Genomic DNA, 17,022 nt, shown 5'->3' with positions numbered 1-17,022 from the left:
AGTTCAAAAAATTTCAGTCCAAAAAAAATAGTGCCTTACTTCTTCTGTGCCGGTGAGAAGTTATCTTTTTCCGTTTTGGAGTGTATATATTAGTCAATAGTTATGGTCCAAAATCAATCTAACATATTTCTTTGATCTTGGTGCCTAAAGTAATAGATAACTATTGATCGGGACGGATGGAGTACAGTGACACCATAAAACTCCCATAAGCACCCATTAACTCAGATATAAATGTGGTGATTAATGGTATACTAAATGGGTTATTATGCTAGCATTGTATTAAGGATGAAATAGTAACTCCCATAAATAATGTGGCCGTTACAAAATTCAATAATATATATTCTTTTTGTAGTCATAACTTGTGGGTAAAGGATAGGGCGGGTGAGCTAAATGTGGAATATTAATTACCCCTCGTGTTTAGGGTTTTCTTCTCTATTTTTTATTGGGTTTATTTACCTTTTTTTTCTTATTTTCTTTTTCGAATGTAGTTCAAATTCAGTTGTATGTGGGGTTGTGTGTTTTGTATTGTTAAAATTCACTTTTTTAATCATTATGTATAAAAAAAGGGAAGAAAATTCTGAATAGAAGGACAATATTATAGTAGCTTGTGAGGTGCAGTATTAATTGTCTCGTAAAGCAAGTTCAGGAATGATTATTATCTGAGAGGACTAATTGAGTTGCCGAAATTGTATACAAAGGCAAAGTCCAAACAATACGACTTATATTTAAGTAATTTAACAGTCAGTACCAAAATGATACAGTATAATTCGCACCAAAAAAAAATGATACAGTATAATGAAATTCCATTATTAGAAAACAAATTAGGAATGGATATTGTATACGTAGTAGTCCCTCTGTCTCGGTTATTTGTTGTCTTTTTCCATTTTAGGGTGTCTCACTCATTTGTTGTCCTTTCTATTTTAAGAATGAAAATAGCGATGTAAACAGAATCAGCTTTAGCTGCCTTTCCACGGCTAGCATTCGAACGACCATCTCAGCCTAACCCCTCGAACTCTAACCAGTAAGGGAGAAATCCCTCATTAGCCGACTCCTCCTCAACCCGATCGAGGTAATTAGAAGCCTCAGCTGGCACGACAGGCTTAGTGAAAGCATCATCGGTCATTCGAGGAGATATGTTGAACCCTCGCTCCTAGCCCTCTTCACCCACGGAATTTCAGCAAATTAGAAAAAAGGTGAAAAATGGAGTTTCGTAATTTGATCATTCTCATTCAATTTGTTCCACTTGTTATTTAGTTATTGGCCATCTTTTTTTTTTCCTTGCTCTTTGTGCCAAAACCAAAGGACAACAATTGACCGGGACGGATGGAGTATATGTTAGCATAATTATAATGTATATACCGGAGATGTCTTAGTCTAATGGTTAAGATTGTCCCAGGTTCGAATCCCCTTCCGCTATATTGCAATGTGACTTTGTGCGCGCTTTGAATGACAAAAAAACTTGTATTATAATGCGACTTTGTGCGCTTTAATTGACAAAAATAAATAAATTATAATGTATATACAAATTAGGAATGGATATTTTATCAAGTATATAAACTCAATACCTAAAGTACAACATTGTTGTCTTTTGCATCTAAGGAAATGGCCAAGCTCCTCCAGAGCAACAATTTTTTACGTTCTTCATCTACTCTCAAAATGTATCCATTCAACTCCTGTGATACTGTTAGATATCCTTTGACAATAAAGTGTCTCCCACAAAACACCAACTCCGCGGGCAGCCCGCCTAGAGTCGGTTCTTCAACAAAGCACCAACTCCGCGGGCAGCCCGCAGTAAATGTAGCGGCCGACAACACCAATAACTACACCCAAGCCGATCTCCGACTAGACAACGTGCCGAAACACGTGGCAATAATATTGGATGGAAACAGAAGGTGGCTCAAGGCACGTGACAAACCTCTAATAAGCTATGAGCCTTTCTTTGAAGCCAACCTTGTATTTGCTGACCTTTGTATTAAATGGGGGATTCTCACTGCCACTTCCTTCGTCTATTCTCTTAAAAACTTGGAACGAGGCCAAGTGAGTTTTTATATACTTCCTCCATTTTTTCTATTTTCATCCTCTATTTACTAAATGAATAGGTGAAATTCCCATTTTTTTCGCTTAAAAATATTTCCTAAAATTGTGATTTGTATTTTTGGCATATACTATAAATATGAATCATATGAATATGATATAAGTTATAAATTGGCATAATTTTTTTAAATGTAAATATTTATAAAATTCAATATTTTACGTTCCCCACAAATTTATCTTCAGTTTTTTATGATAAACAAGTTCGTTTTTTTAAAAAAAAAATACGATAAAAATTCATGGTCATTTTAAGAAGTTGCGGCTAAAAAATTTATTAGTAAAAAATTACCAAATAACATCATTATTTTCTCGGTAAAAGAAAAAAAATTCATAAAAAATACTCAATTCTTGACTTCTTAAGATTTTGGTTTTAGTTTTTCAAATAAAAATATAATGATAAGAAACATGAAAAATAAATTGTCAATGTCAAATCTATAAATAATACTCTAAAAAAAGTCAAGAACTATATTTACCGTGCATATATTGCACGACGTCTATACTTTTTTTTTTACTTCTACTAAAAACCATATATACTAAATAAATAGGAAAAACTCAAAGTTTTCCCGCCTAAAATATTTCCCCTATTTTGATATAATCTCTTATTTTCTTTCTTATTTCACATAGTTCCATATTTAAGATTTGCTTCTAGATTTAAAAATTTCGTTCTCGGTAAGAAAGTTGTAGTTAACAAATATGCTATTAAAAAAGTTATTATAACACTATCATTAAATCTGTATGAAATCTTTTTTTCATTAAAATACATATTTCATGTTATGAATATTATTTAAATTGTTTTTTTTTTCCTCTCAAATCAAAATACAATGATGAAAAAACAATTCTATAAATATTATTCATAACATTATTTATAACATTTCATGTTATGAATATTATTTATAATTGTTAAAAAATAATGAATTGTCAATTTACACTCTATAAATATAGTATACTAAAAGGTAAAATTCTATAAACATCGTGCATGCAATGCATTGCACGGGGCCTATACTAGTTTGCTATTTGGAGGTTAAAATTTCCGCACTTTGATCGTAAATATGTTGGAGAATAAAAATAGTACTCCCTTTTTTTTATATTTCCTCCGTTCCGGCCATTTATTTACCTATTCTAGTTTTTGGTGTCTCACTCAATTGTTTACCTTTCTATTTTGGGTATGCCTTTGAAAGACTATTTGATCATTCACTCAATTTGGTCTATTTGTTATCCTATAATTGAGCTCCTCTTCTATCCTTAATTTTGTACCAAAATCAAAGATAAATAAATGAACGTGACGGAGGGAGTATATGTCATTATAACATTTCAAAATATCTCCAAATATAAGAATAAATATTAGTATTATATCTATCATATGAAAGGGCTTTTTAATAAAGAATTTAATGGTATATTTTTTTATAATTTTTGAACAAATATTGTTGTAAATATTAAGTCGAAAGTTTACCTTGAAAAATGTCGTATAAGTATTTATACTTATTATCAAAATATATTCCACGAAAAAAAATTCTAAAAAACAAGCATATTTATCTCATTCAAATACGAGATGATTCGTGAAAACATTTTAGATAACCTCACAACTCAAGTCACAATAATATTCACATTCCTTCTAATCGTAGGAAGCAAATGATCTCCTCTTTGGACAGCTCGAAATTTTCTTAGAACAAAATAGACAACAATTTATCAGGTAATAACTCATTGCTCATTTGCTTGAAAATTGAAAGAAAATTATTAGGTGTTACTGAAATATATGATATCATGACTCAGCTACATGCAATTCAAATTACAATAACCATAAGAGTAAATTAGAAATTATTCCCGGTTACATACCAGCTTTTTAGAATAACTCCATTTTATATGTTGTCAAAAACTTGCTTTAAACTCCAACTTAAATCACTTACTCCGTCTGTTTATGAACTTATTACGTTTGTGGTTTAGCCAATTTATACTTTGAAATGTATAACAATGCATAATAAGTTCAAAAACAGACGGAATAAGTCACCTAATTTGGAGTTTTGAATTTTTTTTTTCTTCTTTTTTTTTTGATAAAAGTGTATCTTAAGGTAATAATTTAAAAAAAAAAAAATGTAAAAAATGAGTTATTTTAGAAAACTGGTATGTAAAAGTGAATAATTGTTAAGTGAATCGTAATACATGCATGTGAGAGTTGATACTTAAATTCACAACTACCGGGTGATGTCCGATTGGTTGTTAAGTGACATTAACCAACTACTCCCTCCGTGCTGGTTTACTTGTTTACTTTTGGTTTTACACAAAGACCAAAAAGAGGTGAGAATGGACCATTTGTATATATTGTTATTAAGTGATAAGTGAACATTAGGCAGGGACGGAGCTATACATGGGCCAGATGGGCCATGGCCCGGGCAGACTCCAAAAGAATAATACAAAAACAGGTAGGAAGTTAGCAGGTTCTACATACTTGGCACAATAGCTTACTATTTTCTTATTTTGTCTCGCGTGTTATGCACTTAATACTTTATCCCTTATTATATTTTATTAAAATTCCTTTTTGTCAACAATAATTTTTGTAACTAGTAAAGAAATATTTACCTAATACGATTATTTGAATAGCAAGGAACAATTTTTATCTTTGCAAGTGCTCCTTGTATTGTAAATATAGTAAATAATTTTATAATTTTAACCATCTCACCTTAAATAAACTATATAAACTATCTTATAGGAGGTTTATTTGTTTCTAAGTTTGTCTTTCACATAAATTATTGTTAAAATATTTATAAAACACGGAGTAAATTTATCGAAGAAAACAATGTATTCGTATAATTTAAGTATTTAATTATGTGTTTAATATGTAATCTAAAAATATTACACCCTCGTCCGATCCCTATCATTTGTTTATTTGTTTCTAAGTTTGTCTTTCACATAAATTATTGTTAAAATATTTATAAAACACGGAGTAAATTTATCGAAGAAAACAATGTATTCTTATACTTTAAATATTTAATTATGTGTTTAATATGTAATCTAAAAATATTACACCCTCGTTTCTATCATTTGTTTATCCTAATTGGGAGTAACAGACAATGTCAAATAAAGATGCGAGGTCTATGATACATGAGTATAGGTACCGACAAAATGGATCAAAGCGGCCCCGGTCATAATTTTGCCCTAGCTTCGTCCCTGACAATAGGTTATGTGTATGATCAAATTATCCTTTAAAAATATTACTAATATAGAAAGCTAAACAAATGAATGAGACATCCTGAAATGAAATATGTAAATAAATGACCTAGACGGAGGGAATATAACTTAAAGAAATGAAAAACACAGAAAAGGAATACGAATGAAGGTGATTGGAGAAAGGACGTTGCTACCACAAACATTGCAATGGAAGATAACAGAAGTGGAAGAGGCAACAAGAGAATGTACAAATTTAGAGTTTATGTTAGCCGTATGCTACGCAGGAACAAGAGATATAGTACAAGCAACGAAAAGCGTATGTGAAAAGGTAAAAAATGGGGTGATCGAGGTCAAAGCCATAGACGAAGCGCTATTAGAAAGCGAGCTTTCGACGGGAGGTTCTCGTGCACCACAAATCGATCTACTAATTCGTACTGGTGGTCGGCTTCGAGTCAGTGACTACTTAATGTGGCAAATGGCTCAAGCCGAGCTCTACTTTTCCAACGTTTACGCACCTGATTTTGATGAGGTTGAGTTTGCTCACGCCATACACTCATTTCAGCTTAGGGAAAGAACCTTTGGCAACTGATCATTAGTCAAATAAACTAGTTTAAATTCAAATTCTCTTTATTTCTTAATGGATATGATTATATGAAATCTTATCTATATAAATTCAGAAGACAATACTCATTGTACAGCGCGCCACGTCATAAATGCATTTTTTTTTTTTTTTTTTTGGAAAATCCAGGTTATGGTGGGACCTATGAGTGTGCAACGTATTTAATTATTAAGATACCCGTCTTTTCAAACATGCGATAAATTCCGTCTCGCAACAAATTATATAAAATCATCTTATGGAATACTTCTTCGAATTAATATTATGATAAAATTTTATACATTCCGTGTAAAGAAAATGCATAACATTTACGCAGAATTAATTACAAATGCGAGTAAATGTGATTAAATTACATAATTTTTAAAATAACATTACACAATTAAATTACATAATTTCAGGAAGGAATTACAGTAATATACGGGATCGAACATACAACGGAAATGAATTACAAAAATGAATTACATGTATTTTTGTTAATATTATTGTACCACAAAATCATAACATAATTTTTTAAAAGTACAGGGTACAAAACTTTTTTTTCAAAAAACAATAATAACGGCATATGTACTTGGAATATAAAACTCGGCATCTAAACTATCAGCCGCGCACACCGAAATTGGTAGGTGACAATGATAGGTACAATAGAAATGCAAAAACAAATATACATCAAAAAAACATTAATTCTGGCCCAAATACATACCTGTGTAATTTTGCACGGATTTAAAACTAGTTATCTGTATAAAAGTATAATAGAGTAACTACTAGACACGTGGTAGCCTCACATTCACTCTCAATACTGATTTTTCCGTCTACTATCTCAGAGAATCTTTGGATATTCTTCAATAATCCTTGGATATTTCATAATGGAAAACCAACATTACAATATTGACGTCATGCAATTTGATTTTTAGTATCACTAGGCTCTTGATTTTACAATACAAAATAAAACATATTGTTATTGTATGTGGAACTAATTTCACCTTCACAAATTTTATATATTTTTTTTTACTACCACACCCGTTTTTAGTAATAAATAAATTTTGTCACATATAATAACTTTTATATCGAAACATCTACTCACAAATTTTATATTGTTAGCGTTTTGAGTGTATTCACGAACTTGAAGCAAAATTAGCGAGATGAGTTTACGATGTATTCAAATAATTGGATTAATATAAACTCGAAGCCTAATATTTTCTCTTAAATATTGAATAAAAATCAATTATGAATTAACGTAAAATTATAATTATAACTCTTGTAGCAATATCCATACCCAAGTCGATTTGTCTATATGATGCTTCAAAACGTTCAATAGCCTTCCTACATTCATCCAATAAATATAAATAGTTTCAAAATATATTTGAAAACGACCCATTCTTATATTAAAATTTAGACTTAAATACCAACAAGGTCCTATGGTCTAGCGGTTAGGACACTGGACTCTGAATCCAGTAGCCCGAGTTCAATTCTCGGTAGGACCTCTTTTTTAACTTTTTTTTGTTTTTCCATTTTTCTTCCCTCCTTTTCGTTTCTCTCAAAATTCCTAAAACTTTCATCCCATAAATCAACAATGACTGAATCCTCTCATACGTAATCTTACGCTCTCTCCTTCTCAAACTTTAACGTCAGCAACGTTCTAATTCGGTCACCAATCATGCTCCAAAGTTTGTGTAGTGGTATGAAGACAACAAAACTCATATAAACGAATTTATGTATATTTTTTTCAAACTTTTATAATTTTTTATTTATATATATTTAAATTTTTTGATGTTAAAATTAAAATCTAATTGAAATTATATATACGGAGTACTATTCATGATTTTCATTATAATTTTTTAAAACCAATATTTTTATAAAGGACTCAAATTCTTCAAATAAAGCTCGTAATGTATAAGTCTAAGCTCGAATAATTCATTATAAAGCTCATATTCTTTTCTATACAACTGGTTGTATAGTCTACTTACTGGTACTTAATGTATGATCTTTGATTCGCTTTGGACATTGGTGACACTTCTTTTTATTTGAGATACAATGTTTGTTTACATGATCAAGGATCTCAAATTCACATTTTTCTCGTCTTAAATTAACAACGTCTGAAATGATAGTTTGTGATTAAAGCATGTTAGTTAAAGCAAGAGAAATCGCAACCAACTCCTGAAAATCGACTTCCAACGGCGTAGGACTAGGACTAGGATTCATTCCTTGTCCATTTTGGAACACTTCTTTACAAGTTTCAGCTGAAGTCAATGCAGCACTTCCTTTGACATTCGCCGTCTTATAATCCTTAGCCTTGACCGCTGCAAGACCGTCCATCAATTCATCAGAAGCGTCTGAATAAACCTGTAAGCAGTCCTGCAATGCTCTCTTGATCACTGGGATGACTAGTTTCGGGTCATTTAAGAGTTTTTGTATCAATGTGGTAACGGACTTTGCCTTTGATATATCCATTTGGAATGAAATTTCAGCCAACTGTTCCAATGTGGATGTGGAGCTTCTTGGGTCTGACCCGAGTACCTTGACACAAAACTCGTATGTGATTTTCGGGTTGGATTTGGATATCTTTGTACAAGTTTCGGGTAAGAGGTTGATGGCGTTTGTACTTCGCAAAGTTATGAAAAATACAAATGTTAGATAAACTATTAGTTGCCTCATTTTTTGTTTTGATTTTTTTTTTTTTAATGTTCTGTTTATTTTTTTTGAGGATGTCGCAATTTAAATACATGGATTTAGAGTGTGTAGATCGTATCCATAAGATTATTGATTTGATTTTGATTTTTTTCATATGTTTGAGAGAATTGTTTTAGTAGAAAATTAAGCTAGGATGTTGGATATTATGGTCTATGATCGCACTTTGATGAAATCTTAAGCGTTAAGAGAAAATGGATTCTTCATTTTTTTTTAGAAAACGGAGAGGATTCTAATTGATGTTATAGGTATATAATTATTCATTATCGGTATAAGATTATATATTACCTATAGAGTACAATATTGCAATGTTTCTAAGACAAGTTTATGACAAAATTTCATTTCATTTAAATCTATTGACGGTTGAAATTATGTAATAGACATTTCAGATAGTAATTTATTCTCAATCTCCTAGTAAATTATTTACATTTACTTTTTCCAAAAACTTTAAGCTATAACATGAATGTACAAAGTAACGCTTACTTTCCAGTTTCCATCATCTACTTTTTCACGGTTCACTTGCACATGCGTTTTGTAAGGTTTTTTTTTTTTATTGTATCAAGGTAGAAATATTTTTGAAACGAAAATGTACATAATTTATTGAGACATCTATAGATATGAAAAAGGACAATGATAGGGTTTTATCAAGTACACTGTTTCAGTACCACTCTTTCACATGGCACATTACGAACCCCGCTTTATAGAAACAAAGAGTGATACAGAAACTCAGTATTACAATAACGCTATCTCATTTTCCTATAAAAAGATATTAAAATTTAACTCTTTCATTAAAGCAACAAAAACACACATCAATTTAACAAAGCAACACCTAACAACTTAGTAAAACCAATAGAAATAGCAACCAATTTAACAAAATCACTATTCTCAGTCGACAAAACAGAAACCATCCCTTGTTTCTTCTTAAACCCATTTTCACAACTAACCACTTTATCTAATGCACCACTCGCATTTGTCTTAGCCATCAAATAATCCTCTGCTTCAAAATTCCCGAGACCCGAAACCAAGTCGTCACGGGCACCCGAATAAAGCTCTGTACAAGCCTTCAATGCGTCCACTGTAGTCGGGTCGAGCTCAGATTTCGGATCTTTTAAAAGAGTGTCTATTTTGGTTAAAATTGGTTCGACTTCGGATATGTCTAAATTAAATGAAATGGACCCGAGTTGTGTTAGACTTGTTGCATTGGCACTTCCTGGTGCTGTACCAAGTGCTGCTTCACAGAAATCGTAGTATACTTTCGACTCGGCTTGAGAGAGTTTCTTGCACGTTTCCGGTATCAGATTTGCTGAAATTATTGAGTATGTGAATGAAAATTGTATAATGAAGGAAATTAAGATTGATGAGGAAATGATTAATGATTTGTTGTGCTTCATTTTGGAATTTCCGTCCGTGATGAGTTCGTTTTGTTTTTATATGTCACATTTGTATGTGTGTGTATATATACTAGTCCGTATATAAAAAAGGTTGAATGTTGAAATAGTGGAAAAATTGACTCGATTCGAATAATATGATCAGATTTCAGTTCAAATCGAAGAACGTGTTTGAAGCAAAATTGGAATGAACTCGATTTTGACATGTATTATTAGCACTGAGTGATTTTTTCTCCTTAAATGATTTGTTTACAATTACATTTCATATATTGTCCTAAAAAATACGATTTTTGTTTAAGGGTGTGTACATGCACAAATTTTGTAACAATGCACAGGGCAGAGAGTAAAGAAATTTAAAAAAACGTGGACGGCAGGATTCGAACCTGCGCGGGCAAAGCCCACATGATTTCTAGTCATGCCCGATAACCACTCCGGCACGTCCACTTCTTGCCTATTATTTCATGTTAAAAGTATATTATACGCTCAAAACATCACAACACACATCCCCAAAGACTAATACTGCATTGTTGATTTCTTGTGCCATGTATGACTCTTCACAGTTCTTATAAAATCAAGCCCAGCAATGTTAGTGAGGTTACATATTGGACAATGTTGAGTTGGGTCAGATCACGTCGGTTTCATGTCATGCCACGGCAGAATGTTCATTCGGTCAGGATTTATGTGCGTCCGACCGACATGTCAAGTTAGGTATATCGTGTTGGGAACTTGGGATTATGGGACATGGTGGATTCAGCTTGTGCTAATCCCTTTGTCTCCAAGCTCGTTACGATTGATAAAAATAGGAACAAGACAGAACAAAATTTATGATTCGACTATTGTCAATTACACATTTACACAATTGGCTATATTCTCTCAATTGGACACATTTTGCACCGTCTTTTTATCACAATTCTTGCTGCAAAATCCAAAATATCTGCAAAAATTATGTAATGGTTCTTTTAACTATAGTTATTCTCTACAAAGCTTCTATCCTCCGGTTGCTGGAGGGGTTTCCAAGGGATTACATGCATGCAATAATGCTGCCAACAATGTTTCCTTGTTCAATTCTTCCGAACTTTGAGACTTGATAACAAATGTATGAAAAACGGTATCAGTGCCTGCAGCAAGCTTCGATTTCAGAACTTTGATCTCCTTCTCCTTGAATGTCTGGATGATACGTGACACGGGATGAAAATCCATGGGGCAACTCACTCTCAGAAGGACCTCGTCATTGATTACCTGAATTTCAAAGTCCGCAACCAGGGCTTGAGAATTATTGTTGTTCTCTCTCGATTCCAAATCACTAAGCTTTTTCTGCAACTCGGTAATGTACGAGATAGCATCACCGAGCAAAGACGCTTTGTCCATTCTTGAAATGTTGGGGACAACTGCTCGTAATGCATAAAACCGCTGACTAAGCTTCGCCCTACGCTGTCTTTCCGCCAGAAGATGACTGTAGGGTCTGTTGCCTTGTTCTTCTCGGCCATCTGCGGGCCTTTGACTCCTTTTCCGGGACATTGAATTGTCCAGTGAGCCAAATAGCCCGAATTCTCTGACAGACGATACGAAATCAGAATGCTCGGAATCTGCCCCCCTGAAATCAATTTGCATTTGAGCTGGGTTTTGATGATGGGATTGGTTAATACCATTGAAATAATCTTGCAGGCTCGACTCCTGAACGGTAAAATTCTGCGGGCTAAAAATGTCATTTGAAGTCACATGTTTTATACCCGGAATAGTTGACCAACTAGGACTAGAAAGCTTGTTCACATTCGCTTGAGGATCCCAACTTTTATCTTCCATCTTTGTTACAGAAAGTTTCTCCCGGAATTGAGGCCGGCCTATGGAGTTCATATTATGTCCATACATTTCCGGGAATCCATCTACCCTATTGACAAACCTAGGACTCACAAAAGGGTCAATTATCGGATCAGGTGGTGTTGATGATAACGGAGGATGACCAGGGCCGTCTTCTTCGTTCTTTGGCGATAAAAGATGTAGAATTTGAGGTTTAGGTCGAATAAACAGCGGTGTATGCCCAAAAGCCAATTTCAACGCGCTCAATAAATTTGAGTTCTCCGCCATGGATCTCACTGACCCTAATTCCACAACCCCAAATTCAATAGGTATCATTAGAACAGTCTGAATACCAGCAGATCTTGCTAGAAATGCTCGAACACAATAATCAGACCGAGAACTTAACAAATCCGCCTCCCAAACATGCTTTCCCGAGGCAAAACAAGTCCCCGGACCACCTTTACCTCGAGGAAACAAAAAATACATCGACACCAAGAAAAACATCTCCATATCAGTAACCCTATCCAATTTCAAAGCCATATTATCATCATCCAAACCTCCAAACAATCTGTTCAATTTCTGAAGAACCCTCTTTCTAATCTTCTGTTGACCTTCATCCTCAATCCGGTATCTCATAAACCGAGTAGTTTCCGACTCCTCGCCCTCCTTTGGCTCTCTACAGTACCCATCCCCCCAACTCAATACCAATTCCCGGGTCCTAGACCGCGAAATTTGCCAGAAAAAACCGTAATTCCAGCTAAAATTCGCGGTATTTGGACTCTCGACAAGATCTGCTAACTTATTCTGAATCTTTTCACTATTCTCATCACTCACCAAAGAAGTCTCAGCTGTATGAGGGTTTGCTAATAAGTAATCACAAGCTTTTGTACCTAATAATGAGGCTATCATAGCCTTTTCTCCATCATTTAAACTCTCTTTTATTCCTCCCATACCATCACACACTTCAACTTTTACCATATATGTTTCAAGGACAACGTTACCCCAGTGCCTCAATGACTCCTGCAAACTACGGGGCAATCAGGAAAGGGTGGTCCAATGTACACAGCCTTAACCTTGTATTAGCAACACAAAGAGACTATTTCCGAAACCAATATGCCTAATATAACAACTATATAAATCAAATTAAACTACCTCCTTAACCTCGTATTCGCAACACAAAGAGACTGTTTCCGAAACTATATATGCTTAATTTGATACTACCCCACAAAGCTTCCCTACAGTATAATTCAAATCTTTCCCCAAAAAGATTCAATCTTGACCTATTACCACAGTCAAAAACACAAAATACAAGTATTTACCACTTCATTTCCAAATTAAAATAAAACCCAAATCATATAATCATATTTTAACAACTACCCACTTAATTTCAGATCTTATAAAGACAAAAAAACAGCAAAAAAAATTGCATTAAAATAAACAAATTATATAACCACTTTATAAATGCACAATAAAGATATGAAATATTACTTGAAAAACTAAAATAAATAAGGGAATACAGAAATGGAAGAAGAAGGTGATACAAATTTGTTGTGCAGAAACTTGAGTTTGGAGTTTTAGGACTTTTGGGTAATGTGGCGATCCTGGCTGCGATTAAGTATTAAGTACGTAAGCATTAACGTATTGAGACAGGCTTAGGCACATTCTAGCACGTTTTCTTTTTATGTATTTTTATGAATGAGAAAATTGAAATTAAAATAAAAATATTAAATATTAAAATAAAATATAGGTGAAATTTTAAAAAAAAAATGGGTCTTTTTTTGTTAATTTCAATAAATTACCGAGTAGGTTTTGAGTTTCAGCTAAAGTATAATATCATGACTTAGATGTATAGAATAATTTATCTAAGAAATAAACTGGTTTCACAAAATTTTACTTCATATTTGTTTATCCTAATGAAAAATGGTGTGCTTAAATATGAGTAAATGTACTCACATTATGCTTGATAGCGGGGTTTGTCGCACTCCCCCGATCAAACAAATAACTCAACTAATGTAGTAGGGTAGTCGAGGTCGAACCACAAGGAGATCAAGTTTGAGTATTAGTTTTGTCTTAGACTATAAGTTAGCTACGTGAATCATGAAATTGATTGATATTAAACTAATTAACTAAATTAAACTAACTAAGACTACTAAACTAAATAAACAAGTAATGAAATAAAGATTTAAGCAATAAGGAAAGCCTAGGGTCCGATTTATCCACTAATATGCTCATCTACCATCATAAATCCCGTTAATTAATCGTTAGGGTAATAGTCAAGGGGAAAACGCCTCTAATTCGCCTATTAACTCCCTCTCGGGCTCATAATAGGACACTAGTAGTATCGACTCAACTCCCTCCCGGGCTCAACTTGAGTTGGCAACTAGTTTAAGTGAGGTGAACCGACTCCCAAGCTAGCCAACTCCCGTTGACGGTCAAGGGTCAAAAGTCAACAACAATCCAAAATAAAACATTACAAGTCAAATCCTTTAATTAACCCAAACTAATTACCCAACAACTAATCAAAATGGGATTTAATTATGTAAACTTGGCATGTTAGGGATTAATCAAACCCTAGTGAAAATACTACTCACTAAACATACTTAAACTAACACAAGACATATTTATAATTACTTTAAACATGATATTAAACAAAGTAAAGTGATAAAGATTGAAACTTTAACAACTAATCTCAAGACTAAACATGAATAAATTAACACTAATCATGGTAAGAGTAATAAAGACTACAACTTGACTAATTAAAGTGACTAAATTAATTAAAACACAATAATAATAGAAATGACAATGAAAAAGAGAAGGGGGAGAAATAATTCATACCAACTTGAAGGAAATTGCATAAGAAAGCTAGAAAATTGTCTTACAAACCCAAAAGATTGAATCTTGGAGTATAATTAATCTAATCTAAACTAATTTTAGGGAAGAAATTTGGGAGAAAAATAAGACTAGAACCCTAATTAATTTCTGAAAAATGGGGCTCTCTTTCTCTGCCTTCCGTCTCGCCAAAAATGAAGGCCCTCTCTCTTCTGTCACGTGTCCAGCACAACCCCAAAAAAATGACGGCTCTCTTTTCCTTGTTTTCTTCGGTGGGACCAAAATGTAGCTCCTCTAAATTAGAAGCCCAAAGTGGACGTAAATAATGGCCGAAGTGGCCCAATAAGAGACAATCCAAAAAATGCTCTTCCAGTGATATGCAATTGGAATATGAGCAGCATATGGAATCAATCGTGAAGTAATTGGTCATGGACTAGTGGTTGACTTTCCTTATGGTTTGTTTCCGGTTTTGCTCGACTCAACCCGCTTTGTTTACTTGACTCGGTACCTATAAGTATAAAAATACGAGAGCAGTACCAAAATTCCGACATATAATATAAATAGATAACAAGTATGATAAGATTAACTAATATCCTAATTATTTCGAAATGAGTGAATAATTACTAACTAGGGTACTAATTTGACTAAATAAGAAATAAAATGTGAGGTAAAAACGAGTAAAATAGAGTGTTATCAATGCTCTTTATAAATTATACAACTTATATTTAAAATGTATTGAAAGTCATACTCTTACGAATGATATAAATAACTATTTTGTTTAAATAAATAAAGATGATGATTCATCAAGTTTTAGTATAAACATAAAGGAGAATAATCTACTAGTCCATTTTTTTAAGGCGTTTTAGACTTTTAGCCCATCTCACAAGAGGAAACATGGAGACAAGAAATGTCAGTTGACATTTACCAAACAAAAATTAAAATTAAAAGAGTAGGTTTTTTAAAAGGGAAATGATAAATACAGTTCAATGGGTTGTATTTAAGAAGTTAAAAAGCAAATAAGTACTTAATACATGTATTAACTACATTGATTAATGTATAATTTATTCTCTAATTTTTAAATTAATATCAAATTTAAAAGGGTATTAAATCCTTAAATACAACTCATTGGGTAATGTGTTGTATTTATCATTTCCCTTTTTAAAATCGATATACTCCCTCCAAATTCCTATTATTTTCCGTTTCTTTTGGGCACAAAAAATAAGAAATGGGAAGAAAGAATGGAAAGAATTAATATAATAGTGTGGGTAGTTAAGTTTATAGGAAAGAGAAAATAATAAAAAAATAAAGAATGAATAAAGTAGTGGAAGTTGTTGATTTTTTATGAGAGAAAAAATAATAAAGAAAGAATAAAACTTAACAAAAAAAGAAAGAGTGAAGATAACCAAACTAGTATGAAAATAAAAGAGAGAAGATAATAGGAAATTGGATAGAGTATGTTTTAACATTAGAACGTGTCAAATAACATTACACTTGCATAAATGGGATAATTCTTTTGCAAACTTAAATGTCTTCTACTTTTATTTTATCTATCTTATTTAACCTGTTTTAAACTTAAAATAGATATTTCTTTGTCTTAAGCAAACATATTTAGAAATAAAAAAACAAAAGAAAACAAAGTGGACAACAAAGTTAATGAGGTTCATGATCATTATTGCCATATGTGATAACAATGATTCGCTAAGTATCTAACGACCCTCTGAATTATGGACTTATGGTTGTGGGAATAAAATACATAATACACATGTGATTATATACTTTCTCCATTTTATAAATACATTTTATAAAAGACAAAATTTGTACAATTAAAAAATAGAAATACATACTACATACACATAACATATCCAAAATACAAACGTGTTTCGAGATAATAAAATGATATCAGGCCAGGTAAATGTTACTTACTCTTATATGAATATATGATATTGGGAAAAGGCAAAAATAATGAGATTACACGTCCAAAATGATCAATATTAAAAGATCGAAGATATTTTTTTTCTTTGGTAAATATTGAAAGAACAAATGAGAATGCGTCCCTTGGGCATCTAGATACAAACAACACTTATATTGATCGATTACACAATGCCATTTTGCCAATTTATCTAACCTTCATACCAATTTTTTCGAGTCAGGTATAACCAACCTTAACGGTATATACCCGATCTTCCTTAAACCACAAAAACTCACATAACCTTGAACCAGATTCTCGTTAATTTTACAAATCATTTTCCATGCCCAGCTTCGCTCCTAGCCTCCTACTTTAGATACATATGTGAAATAACACAGGGTAAAAAAAAAAATATCTTAACAAAACACGTCCCCTATATTACACTTAAGTGTTATCCAAATATCACAAAATTGTGCTTAGTATTTTGGTACATTTAGTAAATATTCATTCATTATACACGCGGCTTATTCACCTGTTGTAATTATTTA

At 32.5% G+C, this 17,022-nt stretch overlaps 4 protein-coding genes and 2 non-coding genes across 7 annotated transcripts; 2 read left to right on the top strand and 4 right to left on the bottom strand.

Moving 5' to 3' along the window:
• The first annotated feature begins 1,602 nt into the window (after positions 1 to 1,602).
• On the top strand, positions 1,603 to 5,848 carry LOC141606989 (uncharacterized). Its single transcript, XM_074426367.1, has 3 exons — positions 1,603 to 2,037; positions 3,714 to 3,781; positions 5,404 to 5,848. Exons 1-3 carry the CDS (start codon positions 1,603 to 1,605, stop codon positions 5,840 to 5,842), a joined length of 942 nt encoding a protein of 313 aa, XP_074282468.1. The 3' UTR covers positions 5,843 to 5,848.
• Positions 5,849 to 7,278: 1,430 nt separating this feature from the next.
• TRNAQ-CUG (transfer RNA glutamine (anticodon CUG)) lies at positions 7,279 to 7,350 on the top strand. The gene has a single exon. It is a non-coding gene; the product is annotated as a tRNA-Gln (tRNA).
• A 631-nt stretch (positions 7,351 to 7,981) lies between these two features.
• LOC141606988 (putative invertase inhibitor) lies at positions 7,982 to 8,521 on the bottom strand. Its single transcript, XM_074426366.1, has one exon. The coding sequence runs from the start codon at positions 8,519 to 8,521 to the stop codon at positions 7,982 to 7,984; it is 540 nt and encodes a 179-aa protein (XP_074282467.1).
• Positions 8,522 to 9,363: 842 nt separating this feature from the next.
• Positions 9,364 to 9,945, bottom strand: LOC141606987 (putative invertase inhibitor). The gene has a single exon (XM_074426365.1). The coding sequence runs from the start codon at positions 9,943 to 9,945 to the stop codon at positions 9,364 to 9,366; it is 582 nt and encodes a 193-aa protein (XP_074282466.1).
• A 359-nt stretch (positions 9,946 to 10,304) lies between these two features.
• Positions 10,305 to 10,386, bottom strand: TRNAS-AGA (transfer RNA serine (anticodon AGA)). The gene has a single exon. It is a non-coding gene; the product is annotated as a tRNA-Ser (tRNA).
• A 369-nt stretch (positions 10,387 to 10,755) lies between these two features.
• LOC141604970 (transcription factor MTB1-like) lies at positions 10,756 to 14,797 on the bottom strand. Of its 2 annotated transcripts, none has more exons than XM_074423567.1 (2): positions 14,575 to 14,797; positions 10,756 to 13,019 (listed from the first exon to the last, which is right to left on the bottom strand). In XM_074423567.1, the coding sequence occupies exon 2, from the start codon at positions 12,715 to 12,717 to the stop codon at positions 10,930 to 10,932; it is 1,788 nt and encodes a 595-aa protein (XP_074279668.1). In that variant the 5' UTR covers positions 12,718 to 13,019; positions 14,575 to 14,797; the 3' UTR covers positions 10,756 to 10,929. The 2 variants fall into 2 exon arrangements, with proteins under 2 accessions (XP_074279668.1, XP_074279667.1); XM_074423566.1 differs by having other exon boundaries at positions 10,756 to 12,766.
• Between the last annotated feature and the right edge of the window lie 2,225 nt (positions 14,798 to 17,022).

Source organism: Silene latifolia, chromosome 10 (genome assembly GCF_048544455.1).
Source record: "Silene latifolia isolate original U9 population chromosome 10, ASM4854445v1, whole genome shotgun sequence".
NCBI lineage: Eukaryota > Viridiplantae > Streptophyta > Magnoliopsida > Caryophyllales > Caryophyllaceae > Silene > Silene latifolia.
The sequence above is the reverse complement of the archived record's forward strand: the minus strand, read 5'-3'. Positions and strand labels throughout refer to the sequence as shown.

Excerpts from the sequence above, each read along its gene's own strand:
- LOC141606989 (XM_074426367.1), top strand. The coding sequence starts at position 1,603 with ATGGCCAAGCTCCTCCAGAGCAACAATTTTTTACGTTCTTCATCTACT. Across the intron at positions 2,038-3,713 it reads AAAACTTGGAACGAGGCCAA|GAAGCAAATGATCTCCTCTT; the intron begins GTGAGTTTTTAT and ends TTCTAATCGTAG. Across the intron at positions 3,782-5,403 it reads AATAGACAACAATTTATCAG|AAAAGGAATACGAATGAAGG; the intron begins GTAATAACTCAT and ends TGAAAAACACAG.
- LOC141606988 (XM_074426366.1), bottom strand. The coding sequence starts at position 8,521 with ATGAGGCAACTAATAGTTTATCTAACATTTGTATTTTTCATAACTTTG.
- LOC141606987 (XM_074426365.1), bottom strand. The coding sequence starts at position 9,945 with ATGAAGCACAACAAATCATTAATCATTTCCTCATCAATCTTAATTTCC.
- LOC141604970 (XM_074423566.1), bottom strand. The coding sequence starts at position 14,594 with ATGCAATTTCCTTCAAGTTG. Across the intron at positions 12,767-14,574 it reads ATGCAATTTCCTTCAAGTTG|TTTGCAGGAGTCATTGAGGC; the intron begins GTATGAATTATT and ends ATTGCCCCGTAG.